Source organism: Camelus dromedarius, chromosome 23, assembly GCF_036321535.1.
Source record: "Camelus dromedarius isolate mCamDro1 chromosome 23, mCamDro1.pat, whole genome shotgun sequence".
In the NCBI taxonomy this organism is placed as follows: domain Eukaryota; kingdom Metazoa; phylum Chordata; class Mammalia; order Artiodactyla; family Camelidae; genus Camelus; species Camelus dromedarius.
Genome location: NC_087458.1, coordinates 1,998,970 through 2,017,772, shown reverse-complemented (window position 1 = coordinate 2,017,772; position 18,803 = coordinate 1,998,970). Strand labels below are relative to the sequence as shown.

The window sequence follows — 18,803 nt, the reverse complement described above, 5'->3', positions numbered from 1 at the left end:
TCCCGGGTAGCGGGAGCCATGAGAGGACAGATGAAATGACAAATAGTCTGTTTTAAAGCTCACAGGGCATGTCTGCCCGTCTGCCTGTGGAACCCTTCCTAATCACCAGAGAATGAAGGGTTCTCCCGCTACCCTCTCCCCCCCACCCCCCATCCTCCCTCCTTCCATCTCTCCAGCTGCGCCTGAGGCCGCCTGCCACTCAGAAGCGAGAGCCGCCCGCAGATGCCCCATGGTGCAGGCCTGGCCGCCGCAGTCAGGGGCCTTGGGGGGGCCAGCTGAGCCTCCCAGGCCTGGCCAGGACTGAGGGCTGCTGCCCCAGCCCACCCTCCTGACCTCGTTCCCAGGTGCCTGTCACAAGCTTGGCAGGGCGCCAGCCAGACGGGAGACGCGTGGGTCTGGCACTGGACTCCCTGCCCGCTGGCCCTCCCCGCCCCCGCCCCCCCCCCCCCCCCGGCTCCGTATTTGTCCGCAGCTAGCCGGGAAGGTGCCATCTGGCCCAGCTGCCTTCAGGCAGGGCTTTGTCCCGCCAAGGGTTGCGGGGGGCTTCTGAGGACGTCTCTGGGCTGGGGGCGGTGGTGCATCCAGGCCCTTCCTCTGTGGCAGGGGCTGCCTGGGCCCCCCCCCCCCCCGTTGGATTTAGCAAACACAGTCAGAAGCATGGGGAAGGGGGTGATGGCCTGGTTTGCCTAGAGCTTCTCCCCAGATTTTATCCTCAAATTGAGATCCCCTTCCAAGGACTCTGCTGTCCTGGGCTGAGGGTAGAACACCTTTGGCTGTTGTCTCCCAGCCACTCCTGCCCGAGGGGGAGTGGGGCCTTGCTGCCAGCGTGGAGGCAGAGCCCAGGCCACCCGGCCTGTCGATCAGCGCAGCATTTGTCAGAGGAGCTGCGCTGGTACCTGGGGGCCCTCAGGTTCCAGCTGCTGTGTCCCCTTCTGGAGAATGTCTCAGGGCCATGCTGTTCCTTGTTTAGTCCACCCCAGACTTTGGGCACAGGGCCTCTCCACCCCACAGTGGCCCCTGTGAGGGGCAGTCAGCCCTGTGCTGGTGCCAGTGGAGGGAGGGGTGTGGGGGGGGCCCAGTACTGACCTGGGAACAGTCCCTTGGATAAGGAGCACAAGGAGGGGGCTCGGCTCGGTGGCGCGGCTGCCGTGCACGCCCCGCTTCCCCCTTATATCTGTCTGCACGCTGTCCCCTCTGCTCTGTGAGGGCTGCTGTGATGGCCCATCTGACAGCCAGGGAAACCGAGGAGCAGGCACTTGCAGGACCCGTCCTGGGTCTCCAGGACCAGACCGCAGTCCACCCTGCGCCTGGCCCAGCCCGTGTAGGCGTCTCCTGAAACCGGGAGGTGGGAGTTCTGGGCTCCCCGCCCTGACCCGGGATTGGTGCGCCTGTGTGCCCCACCCTTGCCACCTGCCTCGTGAGCACCCCTCCTGGGAAGGGCAAGTTGGGGTTCACGCACCGCAAGGACCCCGCCGGGAGACTGGAGGGGCTGTGCCGACGCGCGGGGAGGGAACAGATGTTGCCGCTCATTAAAAATTCCAATCAGCGGCCTGTCTCCTTCAATTAACGGTCGCTGCTGTGTCTCCTGGAGGACTGAGGAGGGCGGGGTGGTGGCCCGGCCCTGGCTTGTTTGGTAAATATGCCTGACGGATGGGCCCTGCCTGCTCTGCGGCGTCACCCCTCCTGACATGGAGGACGGGTCACGGGGGTGGGTGCAGTCCGTCCCTTGTTGCCCACGAGGGGAGTTAGGTCAGCTGGGGGGCTCTGCTGCCCCGTCTCCTGACTCTGACAGAGGGAGACCATGGGCAGAGCTGGGGCTGCGGGGGCTGGAGGAACCAGGGGAGGACGTCCTCTTGGGGACGGGCTCTTGTCGCTGCCTTGTGTGCGGTGGTCGTTCCTGGGTACGTGCCCATTCAGAGAGGAGGCAGAGGCGTGTTGGCCCCCCTCTTTCTCAGGGTGTTGGCATTCCGGGCCGTGGTGGAAACACCGCAGGTTTAGGTGGACAGGCCTGGGTTCGTGTCCTGCTTTGCTGCTGTCAGGAGTGGCCAGACCTGACCCCGGGCGGGGGGTGCTGTGCGATCCGCCCCAGGAAGGGCCGGGCTCCGGAGCTCTCGGGCTCGGGGCCGCCGGGGCCGGCAGCATCCTCGCCGAGGCTGTGCAGGGCTCTCGTGGTGATGCAGCCTTGGCTGCGGTCAATGCTCTGCACCTTACCTCGCGGCTCCCGTTAAGCCGCGTGAATAACCAGAGCGACAGGACCTTTCGACGGTCATGGAGCTACACGCTCCTGCGGATGGGCATGCAGAATGTTCCTTTGTGTGGCCAGGGGTGACGGGGGCCGACTTTTTCCCGTTCCTGCCTTGAGCAAGCCCCTTCTGTTTCCCCGGTGTCTGCCTCGCCGGCCAGGCCCCAGGCCTCGCCCTCTGTCCAGGAGTCTGGGGGGGGCAGGGCACAGCCCTCAGCACCCTCAAGATAAGTCTGGCCAGTTGAAGCCCCACAGCTGCCTGCTCTGGCTGGTGCCAGGGCCACCCAGGGTTTGATGGCAGGGCAGGCCGGCATGTTCAGCCCGGGGACAGCGCCAGCTTTTTGGCCACGTTCTCCATGGGCATCGGGGGCGAGGTATCTGTGATGCAGGCCAGCAACTGCCAGCACAGCTGATGTCCCGGCCCCTCGGGTGCCTGTGCGCACCTGGTGATCAGCAGGCAGGGCCTCCAGACGGTTCTGTGCACGCACTGTCGGCAGAGCTCTCTTCCTAGGGTGCTGGAATCTTCAGTTTGGAGCTGGCGTGCCCCTGTGGGAGATCGTGCTTGGATGGGCATGGGTGCGTGTGCGAGGCGGGGTAGGTCCCTGCGTGGCTGTGTTCCTTGTGGGCACTCGGCTTGGGGACCTGTGTCCGATCCTGAAGGGTCTATCCTTGCCCGTTGACTGAGGAGAGCGCAAACCCGTGTGTGCTTTTCTTCCTGTTGTGCCTCCCACGCCCCGCATACCACGGGCTTGGGCAAGAACCCTGAGAAAAGGCCATCTCTGGAACGTGCGCTAAAGGAGCACCCCCGCCCCGGGGGTCTGGGGGATGGCCCAGCCCGTCCTTGCTGGCAGCAGCGCAAGCTGGCCGGCTGCCTGCCTCCTCGCCCCGCCCTGACCGCTGCTCTCTGCCCTCCAGCAGGACGCCGGCTCCCGGGGCAGCAGTGGCGGCCGGGAGCGCCTCATCGTGGAGCCCCCGCTGCCCCAGGAGAAGGCGGGGGGCCCAGCCATCCCCTCCCACCTGCTCAGCACCCCCTACCCCTTTGGCATCTCCCCCAGCTCGGTGGTACAGGACTCCCGCTTCCCACCGCTGAAGTAAGTACAGGTCGGAGGCCCGGCAGTTGGGATGTGCGGGCTGGGGCCTGGGCTCCTGAAGCCGGCAGTGTGAGTCCGCACCAGCTGAGCCGAGAGCCGCCAGATGGTGGCTCAGCCCTGGGCCGGCAGCCCTGTCTGCACCCACCGGCCGTTTCCCCGCTGAGCTGATGGCTGGCTCTGCTGCCCACCCAACAACCCTAAACGCCCAGCCTGGGCTCCTGGGCCGGGGGTCTCTCCAGGCTTCAGGTAGCAGGCCTGCGCCCACTGGTGAGGACAGCAGCTGCCCACCTCTGTGCCCAGGGCCTCCTGCCTGGACCTGTTCCCAGAGACTTGTCTTTGTGAGGGGTGCGGGGAGGTTGGCCTGTTTCCCAGCCTGGAGCAGGAGCTCCGCTCACCTCCATTGGTTGCTCCTTCCATCCTGCTTGCAGCCTCCAGCGGCCTGTGCACCACGTGGTGCCCCCCAGCACAGTGCCCGAGGACTACCTGAGGAGCTTCCGGCCCTACCACACCGCCGAGGACCTCCGCGTGTCCTCCCTGCCTCCCCTCGGCCTGGACCCGGCCGCTGCTGCTGCCTACTACCACCCTGGCTACCTGGCCCCGCACCCCTTCCCCCACCCGGCCTTCAGGTGAGGGGCCCCCAGGCGTCCCCCACCCACCCTCACCCAGACACTGATCGGGGCCAGCTTCCTGGGGAGGACCGGGGGCTGCTCCTCCCAACCTTCCAGATTAGCTGTTAAAAGTTTGCCCTGGTAGAAAATTTGCATTTGAGCTGCTGGCCTTTCCCACTTTTGTTTCCACTGGCTCCATTGGTGGCATGTGACTGTCACAGAACAGAGCCGTAGTTTGTGTGTGACCAGGAAGCCCCAGTGGGGATGGAGCGGTGCCCCTGCTGTGTGGAAGCTTCCTGAGTCCCACCTGACAGGCCTGCAGCTACGCTGTGGAGTGTCCTCCACGGAGGCCTCCGCTGGGCCTGGCGCCCCGAGCTGCTGATACCTGTCGGCTGCTGTGAGGAAGGGGCTCTGCGGCTGGCTGTGGGTGTGGCCTCCGTCTGCAGGACCTCTGTGGAGGTGCCCTGGCCGGAGCACCTGGTGGAATGGCGGGCCCTGCCTTTTCCCTTTAACGTCGGTGCTCACTGGGCCCCATCTTCTCGGCACAGGATGGACGACTCCTACTGCCTGTCAGCGCTGCGCTCGCCCTTCTACCCCATCCCCACGCCCGGCTCCCTGCCCCCACTGCACCCCTCGGCCGTGCACCTCCACCTCTCCGGGATCCGCTACCCGCCCGAGCTCTCCCACTCATCCCTGGCGGCACTGCACTCAGAGCGGATGTCCAGCCTCGGTGCGGAGCGGTAAGCCGCGTCCCGGGCTGGGTGATCTCCGCTCCTCCAGCCCTGGCTGTCAGAGCAGGAAGAAGCCCAGGCCAGCCACCCTGGCCTCGGTCTGCCCGTCTACAAAAGGGACGGTGACAGTGGGTGCTTGGAGCTCCTGGCTGGTGCCTGGCGGGGCTCTGTCCTCAGAGTCACGGAGTCACCAGCCCCCGGCTGTGAGCTCTTCGTGGCTCTAGAGCGTTTGTACACACCTTTTGATTTAATGGACTTTGGGTTTCTTTACGTAGTAACAGAAGCAGAACCTGGCTTACCTCCCATCAGTATTCGGATGGGAATGCTGGGTTTTCACGAAAACCTTGGGCTCGGGAGTCAGCCTCTCACTTCTGGGCACGCTCCCTAAGGGACCGTCCCGGTCCCTGCACACCCTGTGCGCTGGAGGTCACCGTCCCCGTCTGCTCACCCTGCAGGCTGCAGATGGATGAGGAGCTGAGGCGGGAGAGGGAGCGCGAGCGCGAGCGGGAGGCTGACCGAGAGCGGGAGAAGGAGCGCGAGCGGGAGCGGGAGAAGGAGCGCGAGCGGGAGAAGGAGCTGGAGCGCGAGCGGGAGAGGGAGCGGGAGCTGGAGCGCCAGCGGGAGCAGCGGGCCCGCGAGAAGGAGCTGCTGGCCGCCAAGGCGCTGGAGCCAGCCTTCCTGCCCGTGGCCGAGCTGCACGGGCTGCGGAGCCACGCCGCCGAGGAGCGGGCCAAGCCCCCAGAGCAGCTGGCCCCAACCAGAGCAGGTACCAGGGGGAGGGCTGCGCCAGGGGCCACGTGCCGTGGCAGCTCCCCGAGGACGGGGCTCAGCTGTGTAGGCTCCGCCCGAGGGCGTGGTGCGGGCTCAAGGCCTCCCGCTGTCAGGCTGGGGGGGGGGCGCGGCTGGGGAGAGAGGCGTGTGATACAGACAGCAGTGCAGATAACTTAAGGACGTGCACCGCAGGAAGGTGTAGCAGAAGTCTTAGGAAGGGATAGTTTTGAGTATTTGTAACTTTTTTTTAAAATTATAAATATACAATCTTAACTTTTAACAACATGTTTAACAGTCAGCCTTGGTGCCCCATAGTCCATTACTTGGTGGCAGTCTCCAACTAAACAAGGGCCAAGGCCAGTTCCTGAGAGCATCCATGCCCCTCCGGCTGTAGAGAGAACCCTTTGAAGGGCCCCCGGGGTAGGGGGGCTGAGAGGGAAGGAGCCTGGGGCCAAGATCCTGCTGTGACGGCCCTTCTCCCCCACAGAGAAGCTGAAGGACGCGGGCCTGCCGGCGCCCAAGCCCGTGCAGCACCCACTGCACCCGGCGCCCGCCCCCCACCACGGCTTGCCCAGCCTCCTCTCCAACCACGGCCTCTTCTCGCTGCCCGGCAGCAGCGCGGCCACGGCCCTGCTGATCCAGCGCACCAACGAGGAGGAGAAGTGGCTGGCGCGGCAGCGGCGGCTGCGGCAGGAGAAGGAGGACCGGCAGTCGCAGGTGTCCGAGTTTCGGCAGCAGGTGCTGGAGCAGCACCTGGACATGGGCCGGCCGCCAGCGCCCACAGAGACGGAGCACAGGCCGGAGAGCACCAGGTGGGGCCTGGCGAGCGGGGTGGGCCAAGGGTGTGGGAACTCCCTGAGGTTAGCATTTATTGAGTGCCTACGGTTTGCCTTATTTCTGCTGAATGTTGTCACTTCTTATTTCCTTTTGTCCTCTGACCCCCATCCTGCTCGTGAGGGAGCAGTGCGAGGACAGGAGGCAGTTGCCCGAAGGCGCCCATCCTCAGGTTGCCTTGCCGCCAAGCCCGTGCCCAGAACCGGATCCTTCCCATGCAGCCCAGCTGCGCCCCCACTGGGACACCCGTGGTGCCTGCAGAGGGCAAGGGAGGATCTTCAATTACTAATTCCATTTGTTCTTTCCGTTTCTCTCTGCCCAGACTTTTTTTTTTTTTAATGAGAAGGGGCTGCCTTTAATTTTTCTGTAAGCAAAAAATTAATTCTGTTTTCATAATTTAAAAAAAATTCCCATCTCCTGGACTTGTTATGAAAGCGTTTCCTAGAGGCCTTTGTGCCTGACCCCCAGCTGCCAGCGCTCACCCTGTGAGCTCACGGCTGTGGCCCCGGGCCCCCCAGCCCACCCTCCATCCCTCCAGAGCTCATTCTAAAGGGCTAACCCTAACCCTCAGGTAGAGTGGGCGGAGAGAGTCCAGCCAGCCCTCAGGGATGCTGGACCCTGCTCCCCTTCTCTGGGCCTCGTTTTCCTCAGTTGTGCACAAAGGAGGTGGGGCGGGAGGCCCTCTGAGCATCCTTCCAGCCTTCAATGTCCAAAGTGCTGTCTGGGGACAAGAAACACTAGGGTGTCTGGGTCTGAGGTGTTTTAACGTCCACTTCTTCCGCTCCCTGTCTCTCATTCCTCCAGCTTTTTGCTGACGGGTGGGTCTTCTCGCTGTGTCCTAGGCGCCACTGGCTCACCCAGCAGCCACACGTCTGCACCCACTTAGGCCCCAGAGAGATTCCATGGCTAATTGGGTGTGACTGGGAGTGAACTGTGGCTGGGCTCTGGCTGGGTCTCCGGCAGCCTCCGGCTTGCCCTGCTCAGTATGGCTGCAGTGAGTCCCCTCTGCTGCAGACTGTCCCCCTGCTGCTCTGGGCCCACCCCAAGGCCACACAGGGGCTGGCTTGTCTGCTTGTGAGCTGCCCTCTGCTCCTCCAATCCCTGCACACTCGAGACCGAGAGCGCAGTCAACATCTCCTAGCATCACACGTCTAGCATCTCTGGATAAATCTGGAGTCCAGCTTTGACTCCAGAGGGTGTCTTCCTCTCCATGGGGCCCCCAGAGTCCCAGCGCAGCTGTCAGGGCCTATGTGCTGCTGCCCCCAGCAGGGGTGGCCTCTGCCCAGATCCTGGTGGAGCCCTGGGTGGGGAATAGGGCCCTGGCCCGGGTGGTGCCTGTGGCTGCTGGCGGCGTGCGCGGCCCTCCAGCAGCACGAACCTGATGCTCTTTGAAGCCGTCATCCTCCAAGCTAGAAAGCCACCCTGTGCTTGGCTTCAGAGCATGAAACACTCACTCTACTGATGGGTCTCATCCCTTTGCTCTTTACTTAATGAGGGTCTGTCTGCCCATTAGAGGAGCAGCGGCTTCGGGGCTGTCTCCCAGCTTGAGCTGGGGAATAACTCAAGGAGCCTTGGTGGCTGTGGTTACCGTCCCCTCCTTGGCCTGGCAGGGAGGGCTCTGAGAGCCTGGGCACGCGCCCGCCGTGCTCTCTGCACCTTCCGTCCCCTCAGGCCTTGCCCTGGGTCACCTTGGCGGCATGGGGCTTCTCTTTCAAAAAATAGATACTAACTTTGGAAAAACAACACCCAGATTGTCTTTTGTAAGTTGAATTTTGTTTTAAAGGCACCAAGGAAAGAGTCATTTAGTTTGGCTTCCGGCAAAGCTGCTTGTCTGATGGAAGGTCCCTTCCAGTTCCCTCCCTGCCTGGCTCCCCGGTCAGGCACTCCGCCTGGTCCTTGAAGACCCTTTGGGTGTAGCTGCTGTTTTAGGGGCTTGTGGGGTTGCTGCAGTTCTGCCGGGGACCACTGGGGGGCAGCAGCAGCCAGGCCTGCCCTCGCTGTCGGGGTCTCTCCAGCAGCTGCTCTCTGGCTTCTGTCCACGTGCAGTGGGGAGAGGAAGTTGTGGCCACACCTTAGGCGCCAGAGCCATCTTGTGTCCCTGTGGTGGGTCTGCCTGTGGAAAGTAAAGATGAGGCTCTGTCCTCACGGAGTTGATGGGAAGTTAGGGAGTGGTGGGACAGGATGAGCCACTGCCAGGTCATGAGTGAGAAACAGGACAGAGCGGGGCTGCGCCTTCAGCAAGCAGAGCCCACCTGGAGTCTCTGTCTCCTCTCGTGAGCGGGCTTGCGTGTACCTGCCTTAGGCTGTCTTCGAGGAGGTGTGGTCCCTCCACTGTGGGGTAGGGGCCCTGGATGGGGGCCTACAGGAGGCCTTTACTCCCCTCCAGCTCTGGCGGGCTAAGTGAGTTCCCATCTGGGCTGCCATAGAAGTTGTCCCTCGCTGCCAGGTGCTGGCAGGTAGCCGGGGGCCAGTGGGTGGCTGATGGCAACCATCCTCTCAGGACTGATGGCTGGTTCTGTTCACTCCCTAGGCCGGGACCAAACCGCCATGAGCCGGGAAGCCGAGACCCTCCACAGCACTTTGGAGGGCCCCCACCCCTCATTTCGCCCAAGCCCCAGCACCACTCCGTGCCCACAGCCCTCTGGAACCCGGTGTCCCTGATGGACAGCACGCTGGACACGAGGCGTGCCCCAGAGGGCCATCCCCTGCACAGCCACCCCACCCCATTTGAGCCCAGCCGCCAGGCGGCCGTCCCACTGGTAAAGGTGGAGAGGATCTACTGCCCGGAAAAGGCAGAGGAGGGGCCCCGGAAGCGCGAGGCCACCCCCCTGGACAAGTACCAGCCGCCGCCTCGGGAGGCAGGGAGCCTGGAGCAGCCGGCCTTCCCTCACGGGTCCGCGCCCTTCCTGGCTGAGCTCGAGAAGTCCACGCAGACCCTCCTGGGCCAGCAGCGGGCCTCCCTCGCCCATCCTGCCCCCTTCGGGGAGCTCACCGGGCCCCTAAAGCCAGGCTCGCCCTCCCGGCCCCCAGCTTCTCGGGGCCCCGACCCTGCCTACATCTACGATGAGCTCCTGCAGCAGCGCCGGAGGCTGGTCAGCAAGCTGGACCTGGAGGAGCGCAGGCGGCGGGAGGCCCAGGAGAAAGGTCCGCTCTCCCCAGGTGGCCCTCGCCCCCAGGACCAGGGGGCGGTGGTTCTCGCCTCTCGGCCTCTCTTCTCCCACTCCTGGCTTCTGCTCTGAGGTTTAGCAGCTCCAGGGAGCAGGTTCCCTGTCTTCTCCTTCGCCTGTCTTGCCATAGTGCAAAGCTGACTCAGCATGCACAGTTATAAACGATGAACTGGGGCTAGTAAGACAGTCCTAAGTATTAACAGTGCAGCACAACAAGCAGGAGGCTGTTGGGAGAGCGGGCCAGGGTCCAGCGGGGGCTTCTCACTGGGGCCAGGGTCACAATTGCAGGCAGGTGGCCCCAGGGCTGGGGTGGGGGTCGGGAGGTCTGGTCACCTCTCATTCCAGCTCCTGCTAGGGCTGGGATGGCACTTAAACACCAGTTCCTCGGGTTCCCCCAAAGAGCCAGAGAACAGGTGAGCCGGCACCCACCTGCACCCCCCGTCTGCCCAGGAGGGATCAGAGAAGTTCCAGACTAGTTTCTTCTGTGGAAAACTCAGGTTCTGCACAGTGCTGAATTCAGTGTCTTAGCCAGAAGCTGGGGCCGAGGCCGAGTGAGTCTTGTGTGGTTGTTCTAGGCTAGATTTAGGGCCTGAGAAGGCTGTCCTCTATTCACCTCGTGAGGAGGAGCGGGGAGCGCGCTGGTGCCCTCAGGTGCAGAGGTTCTGTTTTGCATGTGAGTTTATGTGCATGCTCTGTGCCTTTGAGAGAGCGGGGAGCTGAGGGTGCCTGTCCCCTCCTGAGTTACGGACCCAGATGGCCACAGCAGACAGCAGATGTGCAAAGACAGCTTTGGGCTGCCTTGGACACGGCCCCAGGCCTGTGCGATGAACGGTCCCCTGCCGAGGGATCAGTGTCAGCCCAGGGACCACCTGACCATTTGGGGGCTGTGGATCCAAGGGAAGCCTGGTGCCTGCCTCCTGCCCCCCACTTCCCAGCCTTGAAAAGCCCTCGGACTAGGGGTTAGTGTGCGTTTCCACCTGGGACGAGAGGAATCTAGGTTTGGGGGTGTTCAAAGGGCCAGTAGGGCCAATGGGTGGGTTTGCACACTCCACGGGGTGCTCTCTATACATCCACTGGAGGATTGAGGCTCCCTGCCCAGCTGAAGCAGTGTGTTCTTGCTGCCAGGATACTACTACGACCTGGACGACTCCTATGATGAGAGTGACGAAGAAGAGGTCAGGGCCCACCTCCGCTGTGTGGCCGAGCAGCCGCCCCTCAAACTGGACACATCCTCTGAGGTATCTGGGGTTTCGTGGCCACTGTCAGGCTGTGGGCTGGATGCTGGCACCCTCCTCGGGGCCCGCCTCTTGGCTTTCCCGCCGTCGGGGTCCTCCTCCCTCGAGGCCCGGCACAGAGTGGCCATGGCACATGGGCTTCAAGGACCCCAGGAGGGGCCCTTGGGTCAGTGGAGGCAGACCACTGCCAGTGGTTTCAAACTCATTTGTTTTCTTTCCCAATCTAGAAGCTAGAGTTTTTGCAACTTTTTGGCTTGACCACCCAACAGCAGAAGGAGGAATTGCTGACGCAGAAGCGGAGGAAGCGGCGGCGGATGCTGAGGGAAAGGAGCCCGTCGCCCCCGACGGTTCAGAGCAAGCGGCAGACGCCTTCGCCGAGGCTGGCGCTGACCACCCGCTACAGCCCCGATGAGATGAACTGCAGCCCAAACTTCGAAGAGAAGAGGAAGTTCCTGACCATCTTCAATCTGACCCACATCAGCGCGGAGAAGAGGAAAGGTAAGGCCTGCCTGGACCTCGTGGTGGGGGCGGGGCCGCCTGGAAGGCCGAGTGCCCCTTGGGAAGCTGGGGGGGGGGCCTGGGCTCCCCAGGGAAGCAGCCCCTCTGCTCTGACCTGCCCCACTGTCTCTTCGCCATCATGCTCCTCTCCGCCCGAAACTCAAGTCGCCCCATTCGAGGCCCATCTTCTCTTTCTCCCCCCGGGCGGAGCTGAGGACTCGCCGTTGTTCTCTGTAAAGCCGCCGTAAGCTTGATGGTTGCTCTTGGCCCTTTTCGGCTCCCCCAGTGCCTTCGACCCCCGGGCGTGGGGTGGAGGTGCGCCTTTCCTCTGCTGGGCGCTCCAGGCTCCTCAGCTCCGGGCTGCTGCCGTGGCCGCTGGGCTGGGTACTCTGACGCCAGGAGGCGGTGGGTGGTCCGTGGCAGCCAGGCAGAGCCGACACCCACTGTGAGTGGACGGCTTCTCCGAAGAGATGCTTCCAGATCAGTCTGGCCACCAAGGGCCGTGCTGGGGCCGGTTCTTGGGCTGGAATCCTTGGTGCAGAAGAAGTGGTGCGTTCTGCACGCCACCTGGGGCATCCGCTTTCACTCACTCAGTGCCAGGATGTGGCTCGGGGAGAACTTGGCCTGTGTGGGGCACACACCTCCGAGTCCACCGCACTGACACCGGGTCAGCTCTTTCTGGAGGGACGTCAGAGGAAAGCAGAAGTGCTTATCGGTCATTTAGTTGCTTTCCTTTGTTTTAGGTGGGTGTGGCAGTTTGGTTTTTGTGTTTAACCGGCGAGCTGAAATTCTTGCTTTGCCTCAAAGGGGCAGTGGCACGTTGTTCTCAGTACAGATCCCCAAGAATGTGTGTAGTTTTGTTTGTAAAAAGCATCTTTTTTCCTGACTTAATTGCTAGAAGCCACCAGTGACGTGGCCACTTAAGTTTGTCAGCAAGAGGTACCTGAAGTGCACCAGGAATTTGTGGCATCAAATGTCACAGGGTCTGGGTCTCTTTTCCCCAAATGGCAACCGTCGTGGAAATCACACTCGCGTGACGTGAGCGGTGGAAAGGAGAATGTGCCTGGAAGCGGCCTGTGCTTCCGGACAGTGGGGTGTGGCTCTTCAGCTCTTCAGGGTTGTTTCCTGTGTTGGGGACAACTTTTTCATCTTATAAATAAGGACACATCCTCAGGAGATACCTCAGAAGATCGTTGATACCTGTTATTTCGCCATACACGCACGGCTGTTCTTGGAATACATCTGAAATGTTACATAGTAAAAGCCAGGAAGAATCTAGGCTCGCTCTGAAATGAAGCTTCTTCCTTTAAACCCAGGCTGTCCCCCTGGCTTTGTTTCTCCTTTTAAAGGACTTAACTGCCTGCCTGCCAGTCATGGCCTGGGCTAGACTCCTGCCCCCTTCCCTCTCAGAAATGATGCAACCATCTTGTTAATCTCAGGCTGCTTTTCTCATAGACAAAGAGAAACTTGTTGAGCTGCTCCAGGCCATGAAGCAGAAGGCACTGTCAGCAGCAGTGGCAGACCCGCTCAGGAACTCTCCGAGGGACAGTCCGGCTGTCTCCCTGAGCGGTAAGGCCAGCCCATCCGCCACTGACCGGGACTGTCCACTCCAGGTCGTCTTCCTCCTGGAAACAGCGTGCGCTTCTCTCCGTCTCTCTCTTAAGCTTCCTGGGCGTGTGAAGGACCTCCTCGGCCAGAGTCAGGGCTCGGAGAGCTAAGGGGGGGTCCCAGCTTCGGCAGAGCCCCGCCCGGTGGGCAGCATGGTTGTGGCCGTTGTCCATCGGTCGGCCCTTGGTTGGCGCTCTCCTCCCGGCGTCTCTGTCTTGCTCATTCCGCCTTCCAGGCCTCTCCGCCACCTGCTGTCACTCCTCTCTCTGCTCTGGCTCTGACTCTTGACTCCACCTCGCTGTGCTGCTAATGGAGCAGGAGACGTTGATGCTCCGGCCCTGTCCTCGACTCCTAACGCGGTCTTTCTTGTCGGGTTGGGCTACATCACTTTCTGCCTTCTGGATGACCTGAGGCAACTTGCTTCTTCCTGCAGATTCTTCTTCCTAGATGCCTTCCTGGGGCAGCACCTTTCAAGGATGGACTTGCTGCTAAACATACCACACTGTGCACTGACATTTAATTAAATGGCTCCCAGTTCTTGGTCCTTTGCACTAGATCTCTATTCAGTGTAAGCTCTAGAGGTCAGGGTCTGCCTGTTCACTTGCAGCTCTTAACACATTCCCTACTTTCTCTAAAAGAACCAGCCACGCAGCAAGCCTCTCTGGATGTGGAGAAGCCTGTGGGTGTTGCTGCTTCCTTGTCTGACGTCCCGAAGGCCACGGAGCCTGGGAGACTGGAACAGCTCCGGCCCCAGGAGCCGTCGCGAGTCCAGGAGACGGCTCCTGCCAGCGGCGAGAAGGCCAGGCTGAGTGAGACCCCCGGGGGCAGGAAGAGCCTGAGCATGCTTCATTACATCCGGGGCCCCGCGCCCAAGGACGTCCCCGTGCCGCTGTCCCACAGCATCAACGGGAAGAACAAGCCCTGGGAGCCCTTCGTGGCCGAGGAGTTTGCACATCAGTTCCACGAGTCCGTCCTGCAGTCCACCCAGAAGGCCCTGCAGAAGCATAAAGGTAACGAGGCTACCTGGGCCCGCTCTGCTGCTTTGTTCTGGAGCGCCGCTCAAACCTCGGGCGGGGTGCGAGAGACACCTGGTGTTCTTATTAGAGGCAGATTCTGCCTCTGGGGGTCCAGGATGGGGACCGAGGATGCTCCATTCCCAGGAGATGCTGGTCTGCTGGCTGACTATACTTGAAGGAAGTTTACATCTGAATTGAGTAAGGCCCGCCCTTTCAGTAAGGGCAGGCTAGGTGCCTTTCCAGCAAAAATAGGATCCATGCTTCTCGAGGGAGTCATTTTCCAGAGTCCCCCACACAGACTCGCCTGGAAACCTGCCTTTCCTTCGATGATCAGACACGGCGAGCACTGAGTGACATAATGGTTGCTCCAGCCCCACGTTTGAGCCCCCAGATTCATGCCTCTTGGACATTCTGGTGGGAGCCCCTGCAGGTCGGAGGACAGAGGTCACTACATTTCATTCCCACCAAATCAGATTAGGCTGAAATTGACTAGGAAAGAACCCTTAGTGAATATGAGGGATCCTACTGAGTATAAGTGAGGGTTGCGCTCCCCAGGAGCCAGAAAGAGAGCTTGCTTATCACACCAAAACCGTTGACAGTTTTCTGTGATAACGTCTAAGAGCGGAGGAGATAGGTGAGCGTTTTTAGACATACAGGTCTGATGTCGTTAGCGTCCTTCAGGTAAGTTAATGCTGTCGGGAGAGAAGAAATGATACCCAAAAAGGAAAGAAAGGGCAGTGGGTTTTGCAGTGATTTTAAAAAAAGAATTCCCCAGGTCAGGAGGAGGGCTTTACTGGGTGTTTGTCGTGACGTTCCCTGAATCATGTTTTTCAAGAAGGAAATGTTTTGACTAGATGGCTAGGTTAAACCCCTCTGTGCCCCTCTAGGACACGCCCACAGAGGCTTTCCTGTGGCCAGTGGACACGTTTTCCCTGCTCCATTTCAACCCTTCTCCGGTATTACATTTGACCATTTCCTCGGGATTTTAAAGTCGTCCAGCCCCTGCCAGGCTGAGCTGTCCTAGTGCGGTGACTGCCGTCCACAGGGAGGCAGCGTGCACCTGGTAGGCCGCCTCCAGCAGGGCCAGCACAGAGCGGACCTCGTCTCAACAGGCCCCAGCGACAGCGGAGTCCTGGTCAGGGCAGAGCCCTGGGTGTGCTCGGGACTGAAGGGCCTGCATTTCATGAGGGAAGTGATGCTTAGCGAGGGCCGAGCTTAGACTCCAGAGCAGCTGAGACTCCCGTGTTACAGAGCAGGGCATGGCAGCTCAGAGACCGGCTCAGCTGAGATCACAGACATGTCTGGTCAGTGGGAGCCCAGAGCTGCCGCTGTCTTCATGACTCCTCCAGCCACTTCTGATGGGGCCGTCTTTGGTGTGGGAAGGGTACGGGCCTCTCTTACTTCGTCTTGTCTGCTGGGAGACCTGTAGTCATGCTGTCGCCCCTTCTCCTCCTGCTCCCTGCCCCTCCCTCCCCCAGCACGCGGCCCCCACAGGCCCTGTGACGCGCTTGTCTTCCCTCCCCAGGAACCGCAGCTGTGCTGTCTGCAGAGCAGAACCACAAGGTTGACACGTCCGTCCACTACAACATTCCTGAGCTGCAGGCCTCGAGCCGGCTGCCCCTGCCCCAGCACAACGGGCAGCAGGAGCCCCCTGCTGTGAGGAAGGGCCCCCTCCAGCAGGAGATGGACCAGGACTCAGAGGACGACGACAGCGATGACGGGGAGGAGGACGATGAGGACCCCCCCAGGCGCAAGTGGCAAGGGATTGAGGCCATTTTTGAAGCTTACCAGGAACACATAGAAGGTACGCGGTGGGGCGGGGAGCAGGCTGAGGGCCCAGTCGGGAAAGTGCAAGAAAGCTTAATAGACTGGTCGGTGCAAGATTTCCCTGCCACTGATGGAGGCTCCCGGGACACAAGTAGAAACAAACACTAGAAGGTACCTTTTCTTCAGCACTATTTCCAGAACTATTCCTCCGGCTTCCTTATGATGGAAGTCCTCATGGACAAAACTGAGGCCATTCTCACTGGTGGAATTTAAGCACCAAGCTCCTGTCCCCATGCAGTATGACAGTGCGAACCTGGGCCTTGCCCTCTCTGCTGTTTTCGCTGCGCTCCTAAATATTCTGTCAGTCCTGACACTTGTGGCTACATACAAGGGTCCCAGAAAATGCAACGCTGATTAACTTCACAGAGCCCCCAGAGAGGCAGGCCTGTCACTGCCTGAGCCTGTGCCGCACTGGAAGCATCTCAGGGTGGTAGCAGACTTCCCTCACAGGCACTGCGGTCCTGGATCAGCGCAGACTGTCCTCGCTCAGCTGCGAGTGTGGACCCACCTGGCCTGGGGCAGCCCACGCTGGCAGAGCTCAGGCACTGTCACTGTGCCTCCAGCACACCACCTCCTGTCTCTGTGCCTGTTAGACAGAGGCTGTGGTCTAAGTCTGGCACAGGGAGAATTGGAGGTCCCCCCCTCCTCTGCAGTGAACCGGGCAGGGGGCCCTTTTGGGGCAGAGCGCTGACGCAGGCACCCCACGGGGGCCCCTCTGCGCTCACCATCCTCAGCAGGTTGGCGGTGCCAGGCATCGCTCCGACAAGAGTTGGGAGGTGCCAGCCACCGCTCGCAAAACCTAGGCCGCCACCGCCACCTTCTGTTTATTACCATATTGTACAGGAGTGTTCGTTTTTATCATGATTATCGTGATCATTTAAGTAATACTTTGAAATAAGCATTTACAATTTTTTCTCCTTTTCCAGTTTTATTAGATAGAATTATTAGTTTGACTGCACCTAAAACAAGCATTTTAAAACCAGCTTATTAGTACAGACGAAAGGAATGTCCCTGTAGCCACAGTCAGAGCATCGACACCTACATTTTGCTTTTTCTCTTTCAGTTAGAATCCTCATTTTGCATGTTACCATATTTTATTTTACTAGAGTGAAGTTTCTCTCTCCTAGGTTGGCTTTTTGGGGTCTTGTTGGGAATTCCTTCCTTACCCCAAGGACATACTCTCCATTTCCTTCTAAGTCTTCAAGTTCTGCTTTTCTTAGGCCTAGACTCCATTTCCATGGATGGATTAAGGTAGAAATCTAGCCCCACCTTTTGCACCTGGACACCCTGTTATCTGGTGGGTTTGGGGCGCCCTCTCCCCACGGGGGGCTTTGCGACACCCCCATTGCCTGGGGCAACTCGCCGGGACTTTTCTGATGGCTCAGCTGTTCTTGGCCCTCGGCTTTCCCCAATGAATTTTATGATCACTTTATTTGTTCCACCCCCAAAAAATCCCACTAGATTTTTCAGTTGCATTGAATTTACAGATTTGGGGAGGTTAGACATTTTGGGGGGGGTTAGGTTTGTTAAAGGAGATACTGGGGTTTGAACCCAGGACCTCGTGTATGCCAAGCACGTGCTCTACCCTCCCCGAGAATGGACATCTTCGATAGTGCTGTCCATCTACAAATATGGCATTAAGTTGTGATAGATTTTTGCTGTTTTTCTCAATGAGCAGTTTACTTTTCTCAGATTTAGTTTAGGCATCACCTCGTCATTGTTATTCCTTAGATAATCATAGATGATCAGACCTGCAGGTGAGAACCTTAGTTCTTTCCTTTTGAATTCGTACTTTTTCTTGTCACACAGCACTGCCTAGGATCTCAAGGCTGTTGAATAGGGGCACTGGTGGGGCCCTTGTTTGCAAAGCTTTCAAAACACTCCACTAAGAATAAAGGTTCCTGTTTGCTGCTGGGTTTACGGTTGTGTGGCTGTTGAAAGTTCACGTGTATTTTCTAGATGTATCAAGATGAGGACCTTACTTGTTTTCATCTTTGATGTTTTTTTTTTGACGTTGCTTCCTCTTAGCTGAATTAAGGTTTTAATCTATGTTCTTAAGTGATATTAGACTGATTTTATTGTACTTTATTTTGCTATCATGATGGTTCTGGCTTCTGTAAAGTCAGTTAGGTAGCCTTCCTGGTTTTCATTCTCTGAAACATTTCATATAAAGTAGGCATTTATTCTTGAAGGTTTGAAGTCCTGTTAAAACCAGGTTCAGTATCCTTTGGAAAGGCAGAGATTTTACTAACTAAAACTATACTTGATATTTCTTAAGTTTACTTGGGTCTTTTTCTAACAGTTTAAAAGCCTTCAAGCCTAACTCTTATCTTTTTATCTTTCTTTCTGAAAAATCCTTATTAAGGCCATAAATTTACCCTTACTTCCTAACCTGTATTTCTTAAATGCCTTTTGACGCTAGATCCTTTAGTCTTTATTCCACTGGGCTGGATTTACTTTAGTGGCACTCAAGTATTTCCCAGCACAATTGAAAGGGCTGGGAGCAGCGTGGCCCAAGGAGAGGACTGCTGGGAGGGGAACGCCCACCAGGCCGTGGCCCCTGCCTGCAGAAAATGTGTCAACATTGCTTGACTTTTCAGAGCAGAACCTGGAGCGGCAGGTGTTGCAGACGCAGTGCAGGCGGCTAGAGGCCCAGCACTACAGCCTCAGCCGCAGCGCGGAGCAGCTCTCCCACAGCGTGGCGGTGAGTCTCAGGGCCCTGCCTTGGCCGGAGGGGCTGCCGGTGGGCTCCTGGGAGGGTCTCCGAAAGCAAATACATGCTTTTTTTGTTCATCCTTTCAAGTTTGGGTTCGAGAGCGCCCATACAGGCAACTGCTGAAGGGAACCCTGCTCTTGAGAGATCAAAACTTGTAGTCTTAGGGGGAGATTCAAGAATCAGTTAATGACCCAAGATACACCTAAGGAAGGACCTGTCTGCCATTAATTCACAGAATATTGATCCTCAAGGGTGAAGATGCTCTTTGAGGGAACTGTTTACTTCCTTTATCAGACTCCCCTACTGTGCTTCGTTAAGAAGGATGGAAGGAGGAAGGCTCTTGAGGCAGGACAGGCTCCCCTCCCCCGCTGCGGCCTGCCCGACAGCCACACAAGCTTCCTCCCCACCCGCATCCCAGCCCTCGTCACCTGTCTTGGGCCAGGTCTCGCACACCGTGGC

General features: G+C 59.3%; 1 protein-coding gene across 8 annotated transcripts in view; it reads left to right on the top strand.

The window, feature by feature from the left end:
* Positions 1-18,803, top strand: part of GSE1 (Gse1 coiled-coil protein) — a 391,422-nt gene that overhangs the window by 368,529 nt on the left and 4,090 nt on the right. For 6 of the 8 annotated variants that reach the window (XM_064477671.1, XM_031436595.2, XM_031436599.2 and 3 more), the window contains 12 exons: positions 3,158-3,333; positions 3,762-3,959; positions 4,490-4,681; positions 5,128-5,438; positions 5,931-6,255; positions 8,808-9,421; positions 10,570-10,682; positions 10,907-11,177; positions 12,633-12,746; positions 13,424-13,795; positions 15,327-15,605; positions 18,229-18,332. In XM_064477671.1, coding sequence (XP_064333741.1) covers positions 3,158-3,333; positions 3,762-3,959; positions 4,490-4,681; positions 5,128-5,438; positions 5,931-6,255; positions 8,808-9,421; positions 10,570-10,682; positions 10,907-11,177; positions 12,633-12,746; positions 13,424-13,795; positions 15,327-15,605; positions 18,229-18,332 — 3,069 coding nt within the window. The remainder of the gene's footprint in view (positions 1-3,157; positions 3,334-3,761; positions 3,960-4,489; positions 4,682-5,127; positions 5,439-5,930; positions 6,256-8,807; positions 9,422-10,569; positions 10,683-10,906; positions 11,178-12,632; positions 12,747-13,423; positions 13,796-15,326; positions 15,606-18,228; positions 18,333-18,803) is intronic. The other 2 variants (XM_031436597.2, XM_031436596.2) reach the window with 2 other exon arrangements.